The 16,153-nt window shown below is 30.6% G+C and overlaps 1 protein-coding gene across 1 annotated transcript; it reads right to left on the bottom strand.

The window, feature by feature from the left end:
• Positions 1-1,168: 1,168 nt before the first annotated feature.
• LOC111240547 lies at positions 1,169-2,124 on the bottom strand. The gene is made up of 3 exons (XM_022775669.1): positions 1,962-2,124; positions 1,731-1,876; positions 1,169-1,599 (listed from the first exon to the last, which is right to left on the bottom strand). The coding sequence occupies exons 1-3, from the start codon at positions 2,119-2,121 to the stop codon at positions 1,582-1,584; spliced, it is 324 nt and encodes a 107-aa protein (XP_022631390.1). The 5' UTR covers positions 2,122-2,124; the 3' UTR covers positions 1,169-1,581.
• Between the last annotated feature and the right edge of the window lie 14,029 nt (positions 2,125-16,153).

The raw sequence follows: 16,153 nt of genomic DNA, 5'->3' as shown, positions 1-16,153 counted from the left end.
TCCAGCAGCTCCCCAGAAATGCAATCCTCAACCTTTTCAACTTCAAGAGTTGCTGGTAAAGAATCTTTAACCAACATCTCGCCAGAATTGTCATCCCCAATCTTTCCAACTTTAACAGTTGTTCGTAAATGTAAATTCTCAACAGCAGCAGCACTAATACATTCTGAACTTCTGTTGGATACGATGAAAATATCACCAAGTTTAAATTCTAATTACTATGACCATAAAATCAAACCAATAACAGCTAATATGTGTTTAAATTTATATGACCAATAAGTTAGTAATTATCACACAGAACAATCTTATCACATGACACATACTATCTTCTCAAAACATTAAACCAAAAAATTAAAATCTCAGATGATAAAAATGATTTGGGGAGTATTACAATTTAAGAAAACAGACCTCCTTCTTTGTTTGGTTGGGTGTCCATTTTACGGTACAGGTTTCCTCCCAAAAAGCCCGACGATGGCATCCCTTTTAGTATCTATGGAGGTAAATCGCTCCCTCACTTGTAAATTCAAAAGTGAAACTTCGATGTCCCTTCTCCACCGCTCCAACTCTACTGACAACAAAAGACTCCCTTCTCTAGAACCGGAACTATTTATATGTGGAATCCTAACTCGCCATATCCTATTCACGGCTTGGTGATACAGGAGATTGTTATGGTAAAAATTCAGTTGCAGATACTTGACTGTGCATTCTACTGCCACGGCACAGTAGGCGACATTCATGGTGGCACTGACCAGAGACGCATCGCAGCGAAAGAGTTCCTCAAGGAGCTCGAGGGTTTCAAGATGGGTTTCGGTGATGTTGATGGATGAGAAGAGAGGTCATTTTGAAGACTTTTGAGAAAATAGGTCTTCTTGAAACGGGAATCAAGATCAGCAACGGGGTGACTCGAAGCATATTTTTGATCATGTTATTTATATCTTCTGTGTAAGGGAGGGGACTCCGAAGAAGGAACTCCAACAGGCAGACCCCAAATCATCATTCATCTTCATCTCCATCTGATTCCACTTCCACTTCTTGCTCTTCTTCCACTGTTGAAATATATAATATTTAATCAGCCAAATATATTATATATAAAAATACATTTTATTTTGAAAAAAAAAATTATGTATCCCTAACAAAAGTTACTGTTCAAATTCGAAAAAGCATTCTTTTATAATAATATAAAGTTGGAATGTATTGGGTTAGTTGGAGTGTTTGTGTTGTGGGCAGTTGCTCCTTACACCATACAGGTTGTTTCTAATAACTCTCCATTCCTATTTTGCCCTCGAATAAAATTTAATTTTAAAGTTAATATTATTCAACTTTTATCATAAATGGATGTAAGTATCCGTGAGCAAATGTCAACATGCCATTGAAGGTAAAACAGAAGTCGACATTTGTTGTAACGATGCATTTCGAGCGGTTTTGTCGGAAGGACGACAACGTGTTGGTGGACGACGACGACTCTAGTGTCTATGGTTTTGCGCCAATGGCAATGGACACAGCGGCGTCGGACAGTAGTTGTAGCGTTTTCAACTCTTCCTCGACGGAGAATGAGTCCTTAACGAAGTTCGAGAACCATTCCAGTTACGCCATATCATCGTACTGTCACAAAATCACGAGAAGAGAAAATTTAATTTCAAAAACAACAAAGGAATTTAATTTAAACTAACTCGAATCATCACAATTATTTGTTTATTCCATCATCCAATGGTCAAGCTCGGAGAATTACTCACCGGAACGCAGAGTTCTCCGGAGAATTGAGGATCACCGGCGTAGCTGCGAGGGACAATGGCTGCGGCGAAGCGGTTGTCATTGCCCGAAATTGAGGAGTTGCAGCTGTCAATAGCAGTGACGGTGGAGGAGTCGGTGGAGTTCTCGACTGCAAAATAGGTTCCGACGAAGTATTTCAGTGCTTCCATATAGATAGTGTTTTAGTGGGAGAAAGTGAGAGAGAGAAAGAATACTTGGTGTTTGTTTTAAAGAGAGGGAATGCACCGCTTTGACAGGAGATCCGTTTGGTGTGTCCGAGAGTCTGAGGGGTAATCTGGGAGTGATGATGGGGTTTTGAGGAGTAAAGGAGTGGCAACCCCGTAATTTCTCACACATTGGAGCATCTTTTTTCATTCACACAATTTTAATATTTTAATATTTTTAATAATTAAAAACTAAATATCAACAGAGAAGTGACTCCTAAGTTCTGTAAAGTTTAATTAATCCACTTTCATTTTCTTTCCCTTTATTTTGCAAACCACATTTTCTTTTCCAAACTCAGACTCAAATGGAGAAGTGGAAACAGATATGAAGGAGAGAAAGTATGGATGGGAAGAAACGGATTTGGAAGTGAGAGTTGGGAGATGTGGAACTACGTGAGAGAGTGAAAATCAAATAAGAATTTAGAGTTTCAGAAAAAAAGTAAATAAATATAATTAAAATAAAAAATAATACTTTTGTAATTAAAAATTTTTGGAGAGGTTTAGGGAGGTGAAGAGAGTTTTGGTGGTGGTGGAGAGAGCAATTCCCTTTGTTGTGTTGTGAAGACTGTGATTTGCAATTTGGTGGTGGGTTGTCAATGGAGGGAGAGGTGCCAAAAATTTGGGGGTGCAGAAGAAATCATGAGGGTGCAGGAAGCATTGGCATTAAGTAAGTCATGAGCAGGTTCCATTTTGAATAGTGGGCCTCTGATTACTTCTCTTCAAACTCAATCCACCTTGTATCCGAAGTTCAACCCATATTATCTTGCACCGTTCTCCAATTTCACATGATTTTCTTATAATAACACTAAAATCAATTAATTACAAATTTATGAACAAATGTCAAATTAAATTTTAATCAACATGATGAAGAATCATATAATTTTAATTGGTAAATTATGTTTAAAAGGTATAATTTTTTATTATACAAATTTATTACTAAAGAAAATATCAAAATCCATTTCTCAAAATTTTGATTGAGTGTTCGTCTTTGAGAACATAAAAACTCCAATTTCATTCCTAAGAATCACAAAATATCAATCACATTAGTTCTTCTCCAATGTTCAATAACTAATTTGGTTAAAATTTTCAGAAACTAACGTGAAAATGTGGTAGTGAGTGTTTAATGCAAGAAAATAAAAAATATTCTGTATAAAAAAATGTGTAATATATATTAAAGATGAGACAAATAAATAAATCATCAAAAGTAACTTTTAATATATTAGCTACTTGTTGATTACTAATAGCTTGGTTGGTGGTTAATAATACAACCCCCTTTGATTAATTACATTTAATAATTGTATGAGAATTTTTGTAATTTTAACTTTATGTAACTTGAAAAGAAAGCAAAGGAAATGTGATGAGAACCTAATGAACTGAAAAGTTAGTGAAAGTACGTTGCCAGCGTAACATTGTTAGCCATATATCAAGCACAATTTAATGTCCATTAAAAATATTCTCTTATGTTAGTAGCTTCTACTTCAATGGACCACCTTATTAGAATAGCGTTTTTAAGAACAATCTTTAAATCTATCATGTTCTATAGTCTCATTTTTCCTCATCTTATGAATGAAACAGAGCCAACGAATGGATTAATTCAGCCCACAACTCAATTACTATTAATAACATTTTATTATTTTAAATAGAATCATTTACAGATTTTACTTCACAAAATTCTTATTTTGAATTCATAACTTCATTCATGTTTTGTTTTTAAGACATGTTACTTGAATTATCATATATAACATCCCAAAATATAGAATAAAATACTATAATATAGAGTCATCACAAAATCAATAACCCAAAAGAATATAGAGACAAGAAGTATAAAGTTAATATAGTCACCAAGATAACCATAATAGAAACTTTATAAATAGTCCATCATCTAAACCAAAACTATATACATTTAATTAATTAGAGAACTACACATAAGTTGGTTCCTCTTCTAGGGCCTACTTCACGGACATCTCATTGTCCTCTGCTCACACTCATCAGATGATCATAGTCGAAAAAAGAGTATAATAACATACAAACAAAACAACAAACAGAAGGGTAAGCTAGATAAACAAGAAAGTTTCATATTTATATGAATATATAAACAAGTCAAACCTCAATTCAAGAGGATACAATACACACTAATCATTCTATACATCCCATAACTTAAACAAAATTCATTCGGATTAGGTATGAATGTCAAACTATTGGTAGTCGGTGCACTTGTAAGGTACAACTGGCACTCCCCAATACCATACAAGGTTAGTCAATTTCAGTTGTCTAGGACTAAACTTAAAGCTTATAGACAAAAACATCTTGCTACTCTCACCAGATGAATCATTCCTCTCTACTTGAGAATGAATGATCACTAAAGTGTCGAAATAGACCACCATTTCAGAGCTCCATACATTCATACAACGACAATAACATTAACCAAGGCACTACCATAAAATCTCACACTGAGTAATGGAATTACATCCACTAAACATACTTCAAAGGAATAGAAATATCAATTCACAAGAATTAACCATCATATGAAACAATAAGTATACGCATAAACATTCAACCAATCAAAACAGGACTCGAAGCTACATAAGAATTTCATTAAAATCTAAGTTTTAAACATAACTCAGACTAGTCACTCAGTGACCAAGCTCGTTGGGTGACTATAGAATCTTCTTGCTCAACGACCTAGCTCACAGTGTGAATACACTAACAGTGGAACAAACCTTCTAACCTTTCGCTCAGCGACCCAGCTCGTTGTGTAAATAAACAAACATTTAGTCCCAAACTCCCACCTCTCGCTCACCGACCCAATTCGTTGTGCGAGACCTGAAACAATGGTCCAGGCACTCAATCCTCTCGCACAGTGACCCTACTCGCTAAGCGAATCTATAAATAGTGGTCCAAAATAGGGATGACAAAAAAATCCGTACTCGTGGATATCCGCAGATAAAATCCGTTACGGGTATTTAGTATCCACGGGTAAAAGGTACCCGTGGGTAGTAGGTATTTCAATACCCGCTTGTTAACGGGTCGGGTTCGGGTATCACACTATCCATACCCACGGGTACCCGTTACCGGTTAGAAATGAAATTAAAATTTTATTCATTAGATTTTTTTTTCTAACTTTTTAATTAGCCTTTTTTTCTGTGTTAAATCTGCTTTAGAATTGGGCCAAAGCCCAAATCCCTTTTTTAGGGTTTCATCCTGTCACTAATGCTTCCCCTAGAAGGGGCTCCTCCAACCTATCCATTCCCATCACTGTCGACGGCAACAAGAAACAAAACTTTTTCATCTCCTGTTACAATGCTCCTACAGAGATTCGCTCCACCAACATATCCTCACAGGTTCGCATCTCCTCTACCACTTCTTATATTTTCATCGATTAAAACGTCTTTTTTCACCTTTCGGTTGATCTTTGATTTCTACCGTTCAACCTCTTCTTTTCATCCTGGAGTGCATCGACGAGGCGCGCACGATGGTGGAGACTGAGTCTACAGCGAGGTGGCAGAGGTGGCGGACGAAGTGGTCGATGACGTGAGGAGACAGCGACGAGAGGCATATATGAGATGCTTTTGTGCAGATCTGAGCTTGGACAAAATGAACTCAAACTTTTGAAGTCTCGGTTTCTCTTTGAAGTGCAGATCTGATAAGCTTTGGAATAGATCTAAGGTTTGTGAATTTTGAAAAAAAAAGGAGAATAGAGTTTGGGCCATTGGGCTTGGATAATAGTGTGTATTGAAAAACGGGTATCCAATGGATACCTGCGGATTGGAAAAAATCTGCGAATCTTTTTAATGTGGGTACCCGAGGGTAGCGGGGCGTGTAACGGATACAATTTTTATATGTGGGTCGGGTTTGGATATCACATTATCCGTGTCCGACCCGACCCGTTGTCATCCCTAGTCCAAACACCTATCTACTCCAATACTCTATTTTCTAACCAATTTTTTTTAATTTATTATGTTAAAAATGTAAATGAAATGAAAATTTGAAAAAATAAATATTTATTTTTAAGATAAAATAAATCTCTATTTTAAAATGAGAGAACAAAAACTACGTATTGAGTAAAATATAGAGAAGTCGTGGATAAACTTCGTAAGAATTCAAAGACAATGGTATCAGGATTAATCATATACCTTATATTTTTCCCAGGTTATTTGTATTACGTTGTGTTTTATTAATCTTTCTCCCCAATTTTACAAAATTAAGTAGGTTAAAATTTATATCTTTTTTAGTTTACTTTTTCTTTTGTTTCATTATATTTCATTCACTTTTCACTGCAATAATCAAATCATAAAACTTCGTTTTGATATTGGTTGCCTTCTTTGTTCTTTAAGGACAAAGATTAATATCATATTATCTTTTTCTAAAATAAATAGTTTGGGATTTATAAAGTAAATGTTATGTAAAAAAAGATACATTTAATATCCTTAAATGTGAAATTAAAATATATTAATATCTGTTCCATTCATAAAAAGTATTATAGATATTATAACCTTTTCTCTCGATATCACACATCATCTACCAAAATATTAAAGGGTGTATATTAAGCGTCTTTTCTACAATTTACCAACATGATGTATCTCTAACTTATTATTACTTTCAAAATAACTAGACGTTTAAATTTCTTTCTCAATTCACTTTTTTAATTATTTATGGAAAATGGTATTTTAACACCAATTTTTTGACACTATTTTGACATTGCATACGTGTCAAAATGTGGTTGGATGATTTCAAATTAAAAAAGAAATTTTGGATTCTCTCTTCCAAATATGTTCTTGTCTCAGCTTTTTTAATTTGAAATCGTCTAATCATATTTTGATACGTATGCAGTGTTAAAATGGTGTCAAAAATTGGTGTTAAAATATCATTTTCCATTATTTATATTGTAAACTAAATATCAAACTCAGGTTAAAGAAAAGGTAATGAAACTAAACTATATTTTATTATCAGTTGACAAAAGTGTAACGCCCTTGTTGTAAAACTATATATTAACATGAATATTTTAAATAGTTACGTTTTTTTAAGATTATTTATTATTTTTTTTAAAGTTTTTTATTGTCAAATCCATAATGATATCATACAAAATCAAAATAAAAATTGTTAAAATATCCTATAATATAAAATTAAATGAATTCATTCAATTACAATATTGTCTAGTTTGTCAATAATTTGCTTCACATTAAATTTTATCATAACTTTTGTTCAGGTATAGGATCAAATGTGATAAATTTTCTTTCATTTGCTAGACAATTTGTTCCAATTAGTGTACAGTTTTATCAATTTGTTAATTCTTTCATCCATATGTTTTATTTTATGTATTTTACACCTGCTTGTATTCCATCTATCATTTGTGTGAACCTGTTGTCGTACATCATGTTCTTTAAAAATATTAATTTTTTTCAAAGAATTTGTAGGAAAGTACTGTTTCAAGCCTATTGTAGTATATGATAATCATACTTAAAAAACATTTTTTTTTACAACATTTAAACATCATCAATGTATCATTATGTGATTGGTCTATAATGATATTTATGATTATTATTATTAATTGTGAATTAATTTTGGATCAATTACATAACGACACATAAATAATATTCAAATATTATCTAAAAAATATTGTTTAAGTATCGTTATCGATAGTAACCGTGAGTGAAATTTTAAAAAAAATGTTTTTTTTTTATGCATTATTGTTAGTATAGAAAAGTGTTAAAGTGATGAGCGTGCATGGGGCTGATAAAGATATATCGTATTTCTGAAACCCAGGAGGGAAGAGAGAGCATAGCATAGCGTAGCATAGAATAGGGAGATAAAAAGTAGGTCATTATCACAGTTCTAGTTTCGATAAAACCTTTTCTATTTCTATTCTCATACCCACACCCGTGCTCATACCAGTCTCTTCTCAAGATTTTTACTATCAAATCTCCATCAATCTCCCTCACTCATTTTTTTTCTTTTCAATACATAAATTCTTAAAAAATATTTTCTTTTTTTCTTATGTTATGGGTTACGGTGCCTGGCTGACAGTGAAAGAATAATGAAATGCAGATTTTGGCAGATAAGAGATTGAAGCAGTGACGACAAAACAGTGGAGACGGCAGAATTTTGCTGTTTTCTGTTCTGATAAAGCTATCGGAGATAAGAGATACATAGCATACACATTTTTGGATGACGAAGAGGTATATGCAATAAAGGTATGAAGAAAATGTTTAATTAAACTCTTAGTTTTATATTAGTTTTACTTTTCTTTTTTTATATGGATAATGATATTCAGACAATATTTTTTTGACAACATTTGAACATTGATTACGTGTCAATCTGTGATTGGTTAAAAATTATTCCACAATCAATAATAATAATCATAAACATTATTGTGGAGTGATTTTTGACCAATCATAAATTGACACATAATCAATGTTCAAATGTTGTCAAAAAAATGTTGTTTAAATATCATTATCTTTTTATATATATATTTTTTTAAATACTCTTAGTTTTGTACAGTTTTAGTTTTCATTTATACTTTGTTGTTCACCTTTCTACCAAACGCAATGATAATAATGTTTAAAAGAGATGTCATTATGATGACATGATCTAATTATACACTACAAAAGCTGTCAACTTAATAATGATTATGACAATAAAACTTTCATCTTATCGTTATGAGTGTTGTGGTGTTGATTGTATTAGCTTTTTGTTAATACGTTACTCGAACCAAATATCTAAACTAGTTGGAGTTTGTTAAAACGTTACTCCAAATGCACTAAGCAAGTTTAACCAAAGTTCATTATTAAATTTTAACAGTTTTATTATATTTTTTTAATAGTCGTTAAAATGTTATCTTTAATAAATATATTTTCTATTTAAATCACATAAATAAATAACAAAGTATTGAGATTTTATAAATCTATGATATTTCATTTGAAATTCATATTTGATATTTTATATATAAAAAATTCAATATTTTTAATAACTTGAGTATAAAATGTTTTTTGCCAGTATACTTTTTTTATCATTTTTCAATCACAAATATATCTTAGGATTTTCAAATCCAATTACATATTTTACTATATGTGTGAAAGTCATGCTCTAGATTCTAATAAAAACAAATAAATAGATTTTTTTTATATAAGATAATTGTTAAATTTTTTCATAAAATAAAAAAAACAATAGGTCAACTTAAGTTATGCCCGAAAAATGTAGCGCTATTGGGTCTTATGTTGAGGCAATCAGACTCAAAACATAGGACATCATGACCTTAGAAAGGACTTCTCAAAGTCTAGTTCATTAAGTCTAAACTCTTTCTCTCTCTGGAGCTCATTTTCCTTAACTTTGCTCTGCCTTCTCTCTACATTTCCAACTCACTAAACTGTAGGATTTTGATTTAGGTGTTGCCCAAGCGTCCGCGACGTAGAGGGCTCCATTTCTACTGAACGTTTTCTTCGTCGTTTTCCCCCTTTTCTTCCACTGTTCTTGAAGCTAGGGCATGCAACTTTGCTATTTGCATGTAGCTAGTGAAGTTTTCTCTTCATGTTTTCTACCCAATCAAGCTCTAAAAGTTGTTCTCGACCGCCAATGTGGTGGTTTGTAGGTTCCATCGTGTCTTGTCGGGTGAGACACTGTTAGGGCATCCTTGGTGAGTTGAGCAGTAAGAACTAACAGGTAAGGGGAGCTAATTATTTTTGGGTTGAATCTGTTCTAGTACATGTATGCATGTTAACAATGAAAATGATATACTGTTTGAACTGCCTGTAATTGTTTTACGTATCTGGTTTTATATAAACTGAAGAGTGTGAATGATGATACCGTGATTGATTTTCTGTTTGGGGCATTTTGATGAATTAATTGATGTAAATAAGACTTGTAAAGAGTACTTGGGGTGAAAATTCTGTATTAGTATTGTTAGAAGGGAAATCAGGTTAGGGTAGTGTTTTAGGTTATAATTTAAAGGAAGTGGGGGTAGTGATTTTGAGCAATTGGGGTGTTTAGTGTATGGGAGTTGCCTGGGTAGTCTAGACTAGTCAATTGTGACCTATTAAGATCATGAAACTGGCCTAAAATGAAATATGAATGGTAGAATTAAATTGGAGCCCCTAAGTAATAGGAATTGATGTTTTAGAATTCAAGCCTAAATCAGTTTAGAATCATTATATAATAGTTAAAATTCATCTAGACAAGTTTAAATAGGTCCATATCATGAATAAGAGGTGTTAGAAGTTAGGTTAGAGGGTTAGAATTGGTTGGAGGGGTGTGAGTTGCATGATTCTACACAACTGTCATTCTACAGATTATGCAGACTCGCTATGTGATGGTCTCGCTTAGCTAGTCGCTGCAGAGGGGTGCTTTCTGTTTGGGGTTTCTCCCTAGGCGAGCTGGTGCGCTATGCGAGAGACCAAAGGCCTAGAGCTTTTGCCAAATTAATTCGCAAGGTGAATTATACATGTGCGTTATGCGAATCATCTTGGATTCGCAGTGCGAAAGTGGTGCGCCCAACGAAAGGCGCATTGTCTAGTCTATTCATTTTGAATTTGATTTGCATTGAATTATGTTGAAATTGTTTGGCCTGTAAGGTATGATTGGGAGTCTAATTTACAATACAATTGATGGTTATTGTGGCTTTAAAAACATGTGGTTTGATTATGGTTCAAAGGTGTGTGAATTGAAAAAGGGACGAAGTATGAGTTCAAGGTTGTTCATAGTATGTTTCAAAGTATAAAATCTCTTGGTGAGATTCTTAGTGTTTAGAATGAAAGTAGGAGCTCAGTCTTAGGGGTCTTCTTGATGCTCCAATGGTCTTTCTTCTCATGTAGAGAGGATTGAACCATGTAGTGAGTAGTAGAAGGAGGTCTTAGTCTTGGGAGCTGTCAGTATGCCTCAAGGACCGAAACAGGCTAACCTCGTGAGTGTGGCAAGGTGGGAAACCCAAGTATCATAAGTCACCACGGGTGCATGACCAGCCATAACTCGACTATCATTCTAAAGTCTGGACGAGTCTAGTCTAGAATATAACATGTTAGGATACGTGTTCATCTTGCTTGATTGAAGTTAACTCTTTTGTGCACATACTATTATATTGTATGCTTTTTATATAATTAGCTCACCCTTGCTTGTGTTGTGCCTTGTTTGTGTGTGTTTTCTTTTGCGATGATCATCCACTTAGATGGGAGCAGATGTCGGGGAGGTGCCCCTGGAGCAGGCATTAGAGGAAGACGATGTTGCTGCTTAGTTCCCTAGGATCCTCTTAGCTTTTCCTCTTAGTTTTACTTATGTCAGTTTGAAATACTCTTGTACTTAAAGTTTAAAATTTATAGTCCTTTTGGATGACTGTAAATTAAATACTTTATTTACATGTTCTCAACTGCTTTATCATATTATAATTGTTGGCTTCTATATTATATAGTTACTATATAATTGGGATGTCACAAAGTCAACTATTTTCTTTTTGGAAAATGAGAAGATACTCAAATATGAGAAACAATTGAGATATATAATTTATTATTTAAATATATTATGAATATTTAAATTTGGTGAAAAAGGAGTATACATGTCTTAAATATGAGTTAATGAAGAATATATATAATAAGAGTTTAAGTGAACATTCAAATATTCTATAACATTTAAGGTATATTTTAAGATTTCATTAATTTTTTTTATTAAAGTAATTCGTCGTTAGAAATGAAAGAGTTCGAAATTATTTGTTCCATTCATGTAAAATGAATCATGATTGTATCACTTATATACATATATATAGATTGAGTAAATATGTATATAAAGTTTGACTTTTGATGAATGACCTTAATTAGGTAGTAAGTATGGTTATGAGTGACATAACAATATCAAATGTGGTATCGTGTTTTAAGTAACATTGATAACAATGAAATTTACATCAACAAAAGTATCTTAATTTTATTGTTGTTTAGTCATATTAACAAAATTTTAAATGGTGATAAGTTGTGAGAGATATACATTTAACTTAGTTACAAATGTACATCTAACGATAGTAGATACCTTGTAATATCAGAACATAAATCAAATAAAGTAAATGACATGTTATACTTTATTGTATATAATTTTTAGCTAAAATGAGATTATTTGCATATGATCTTAAAATACGTATGATAATATTATATATTATGTTTTTTTTTCATTAATTTACTCTTATATGATTGTTGTATATTACCGTTATAATTCTAATTAATACTCCACCAAATTTGACAAATAAAAGTAAACAAACTTATAAATTGATCATATAAAACACAATTCTATTATTTTAAACTTCAACATCTATTAAGGTAAATTTGAAAAATAAAATAACATAATTGAATTTTTAAATAATATATTTTCTCATGTTTAACTTTAATGAGAAGATGAATATAAGTTCTTTCAGTTTGAGTTATGAACGGACGAAGAGAACTCATTTACGAAGGGGGTCACTAAAAAAACATTTAACAATTATTACTTGTATTATTAGTTATGTATAAAACAAGGTTGAATCTTTATCTTATATTGAATATGATTTATGATGTGATTCATATAGGATTTAGAATTTTCATTTCAGCATCAATTATGAAAATAGTCGATAAAAAAAATTAGATAGTCGATAAAAAAAATAGACGTTTGTTTGAAACTTCTCAATTTATAAAATTTAAAAACCTGTCTCTTATATATAATAATAAAATGTAAAATTTAAACAATAAATCAATAATTGTATTATAAACGATGAAACAAATGTTTCTAAAATTATATATATATATATATATATATATATATATATATATATATATATATATTATAAAATTCACTACTTGAGAACCAAAAGTAGTTTTGAAAAATAATTTTATTTCTAAAATTATATATATATATATATATATATATATATATATATATATATATATATATATATTATAACAATTTCAGTCTATTTACTTTTAACACTTTTATGGATTAGAAATAATAATTATTTTTTTTAAAATATCTATAAGATAAATTAAATAGTTGATTTAGTCTTCGAATTTTGAATTTGCTCATGTTTAAAATTTGATACACTATAAATATAAAATTTTAAAAATGAATGGATATAGTTTTTTTAATTCAATTATGTTATATTTTTTTATGTATCAGACGAGTTTCATATTACCATTTTTTGTATACATCGTTTAACAAGTTTTTACTTCAATGTCTACTAAGAAATGTGTTTAACACATCAAAAAAATTTAACGTAGTTGTATTAAAAGAGTTATATCAATTCATTTTTAAAGTTGAGGAAACAAAATATATCAAAGTTTCGAATAAGGATAAATTTCAATTTCACGTCAAAATGCATGGATTAAAAACATAATTAACCCTAAATTAAATTATGAATGTAATGTAATAATGTGCATGAATATTGTTAAAATAATAAGTTATTTTCTTTAGTTTTAAGAATTTGTAATGAAACTCCTTGGTGTGATCACTATAAGAAAATTGTGTAAATGGTCTCAAACAGTTGATAATAGAAAAAATTCTAGTAAATTAAGTTTATCAATAGTAAAAAATCTATCGGTAATGTGGTCACTAACAACTTTATTTACAAATGACAAAATTCATTGATAATTATCGTTGATCACAAATCCATTGGTAAAATACACGATTGAGTCTTATTCTTCATCCTCTTCTTTTTTTGTAGGATTGTTGTCGTTGTCATGCCACCACTGCCACATCTAGCTCATCCTCCTCTTTTATTTCTCTTCATCTTCCTCTTCCTCCACCTCCTCTTCGTCCACCGCCTTTTCTAACTTGGACAACCAACATCTTGCCTTAGTGTTACTAGTGCACCACTAATGGTTCACCATTAAACTACCATCGGATCACCATCAAGTCGTCAATAACTCACATCCTCCCCTCCCTTCTCCACCTTTTATTTTTCTTCGTTTCTTCTTCTCACCAATCTCTTCTTAATATAAAAATAAATCAATTAGATTAAAAAGATTTGTTATTATATTATTAATGAATTTATCGACATAAAAAAAATTTCAATAAAAATATTAATAAGTTATTGATAAAAATATTTATCGATAGATTTTGTTAATCTATTTGTTTGGTAAATTAAATTATAAAACCTATAAGTAAACTTAAATTTACTGAAAGGTTAATTATTTTCAATAATAATACTTCTTATAGTAGAATGACGTTAAGTGCATTATTTAAAAGCTACATGCATACGTATAACATATTATCTATTATAACCAAAATTAAGGATTATTGGGTAGATTTGTAGTAGTAGTTTCTAGTAATTGATGATTTTGTTATTTTGTTTGCTTCTTGTTTTCTGCTTTTTTATTAAGATTTTTATTAGAATAAGTTTTTTTTTTCTTTTTTTTCTTCCATCTGGTTCATATTTCATCTAAAATCGTATTAGAAGAAATTTCATCCTTTTTGTTCTTTGTGTTTTTTTTTATTTGATTAGCTTTCAAAAGCTTTTGTTCTTCTTTTTTCTATGGTGGTTATTCTTCTCTTTCTTTTTCCCACACAATCTAAAAATCCAAAGTCAAGATTCTACTCTCTCCCCTTTTTTACATTATTATGATATTTGGTCTTGTTCTTACATACCATAATTGTAATAAGGATTAAATAGTTGTTTAAAATTTATACGCACTAAATTTGAAAGTATATGAAAAATTAAATTATTTACATATGTTTTAACCCATGAATTTTCCATACAACAAAAACGTAGTGATTTAATAAATTGAATTAACATACATTTATCCGTCTAAATCTGTTTTGACATGAAACGATGAAGTTGAAGATGATACTAGCAATACCCATTTGGGTTTGTATGGCATACCATAAATACTGAAACATGTCGACTGACAATGACATTTATACTCTGTAATGTTGTCTCCCTCCTTAGTCCTTCGTCATTAATGGAAACACCTGTTCCTTCCCCCGTTGCGCGTGCACTTCCCAAAATACACAATTTCAAATCAGTTTTGTTAACAAATCCCATGGTTATTGAAGTAAGATTTGAATTGGCAATGAGATATCTTGTTGATCTGGCAAAAGATATTTGGTGGGGCATCACTCATAAAACAAGGGTTAGATTTCAGAGAAAGGTTTAGGTAAGCATGAAAAAGCTGCAAATACAAACACCAAATTGCTATCATTATTGTTTTCTTGCTACAGTCTTATGGTATGAGGTAAATTACCAACCATTTGCACTTCTAACTGCATTCATTTATTCATTTTGCTCATTTTTATTTTGGTTTAATGTGAATAAGTCTCTATTTCCGTTTAAATAGATTTTTTTTTAAGTCTTTATTTTTTTAAAATTAAATCAAATAAAGTCTTTGTTAGGAAGAGTATGTTGACTGTGTAGTTTTTTATTACGTGGTATTGAAAATGTGATTGAATTGTATTTTTTTAATTTTTGAATTAAAAAATGAATATTTTATTTTTTAATTCAAAAATTAAAAAAATACAATTCAATCACATTTTCAATGCCATGTAATAAAAAACTACACGGTCAACATACCTTTCCTCATTTCAATTTGACAGAAAGGTTTTATTTGATTCAATTTTACAAAAATAAAGACTTATTTGAAACGCCGAAAAAAAAAGGACTTATTTAAGATTCTGGACAAAAATAAAAATTTATTGAAACATTAAACCTTTTATTTTTCATCCTTTCACTTAGATACTATTATATATTCTGGATATCATTTGTTTTATAAATCTTTATTCATTAATAGATTCATGCATTCAATATCATATTTCTCCATCTTATTCATAAAGATGTACGTACACGTTTCGGAATGTTGCGTGTGAAACCTAAGATGACAGTAGAGAGTAGGAGGAATACTTAAAGAGTTTTTCTCCTTTTTTAAGCTATAAACACAACAGATTTAGTTAGCATGTTCGAAATATTAATATAATTTAAACATATATTTAAATATACATATATAATGATGATTTTAGTTTTATGATTACTTATATTTTTTTTAAATATTAATTTGATAGGTAAATATTATTTATGAATAAACTTTTTCAAAGTTATTACATTTAGTTTGTTTAATTAATATTTAATATTTATTGTAGAAAAAATACAAGAAGTTATTTAGAAAGTTTAGTTTTCCTTTTGTTCTATATTATATCTTTCAACATTGATTTTCGTAATATTCAAATATCTTTTTATTACATTTAATCAATATGTT

Source organism: Vigna radiata, chromosome 11 (assembly GCF_000741045.1).
Source record: "Vigna radiata var. radiata cultivar VC1973A chromosome 11, Vradiata_ver6, whole genome shotgun sequence".
NCBI classification, from domain to species: Eukaryota; Viridiplantae; Streptophyta; class Magnoliopsida; order Fabales; family Fabaceae; genus Vigna; species Vigna radiata.
This window is presented reverse-complemented; position numbering and strand designations above follow the sequence as displayed.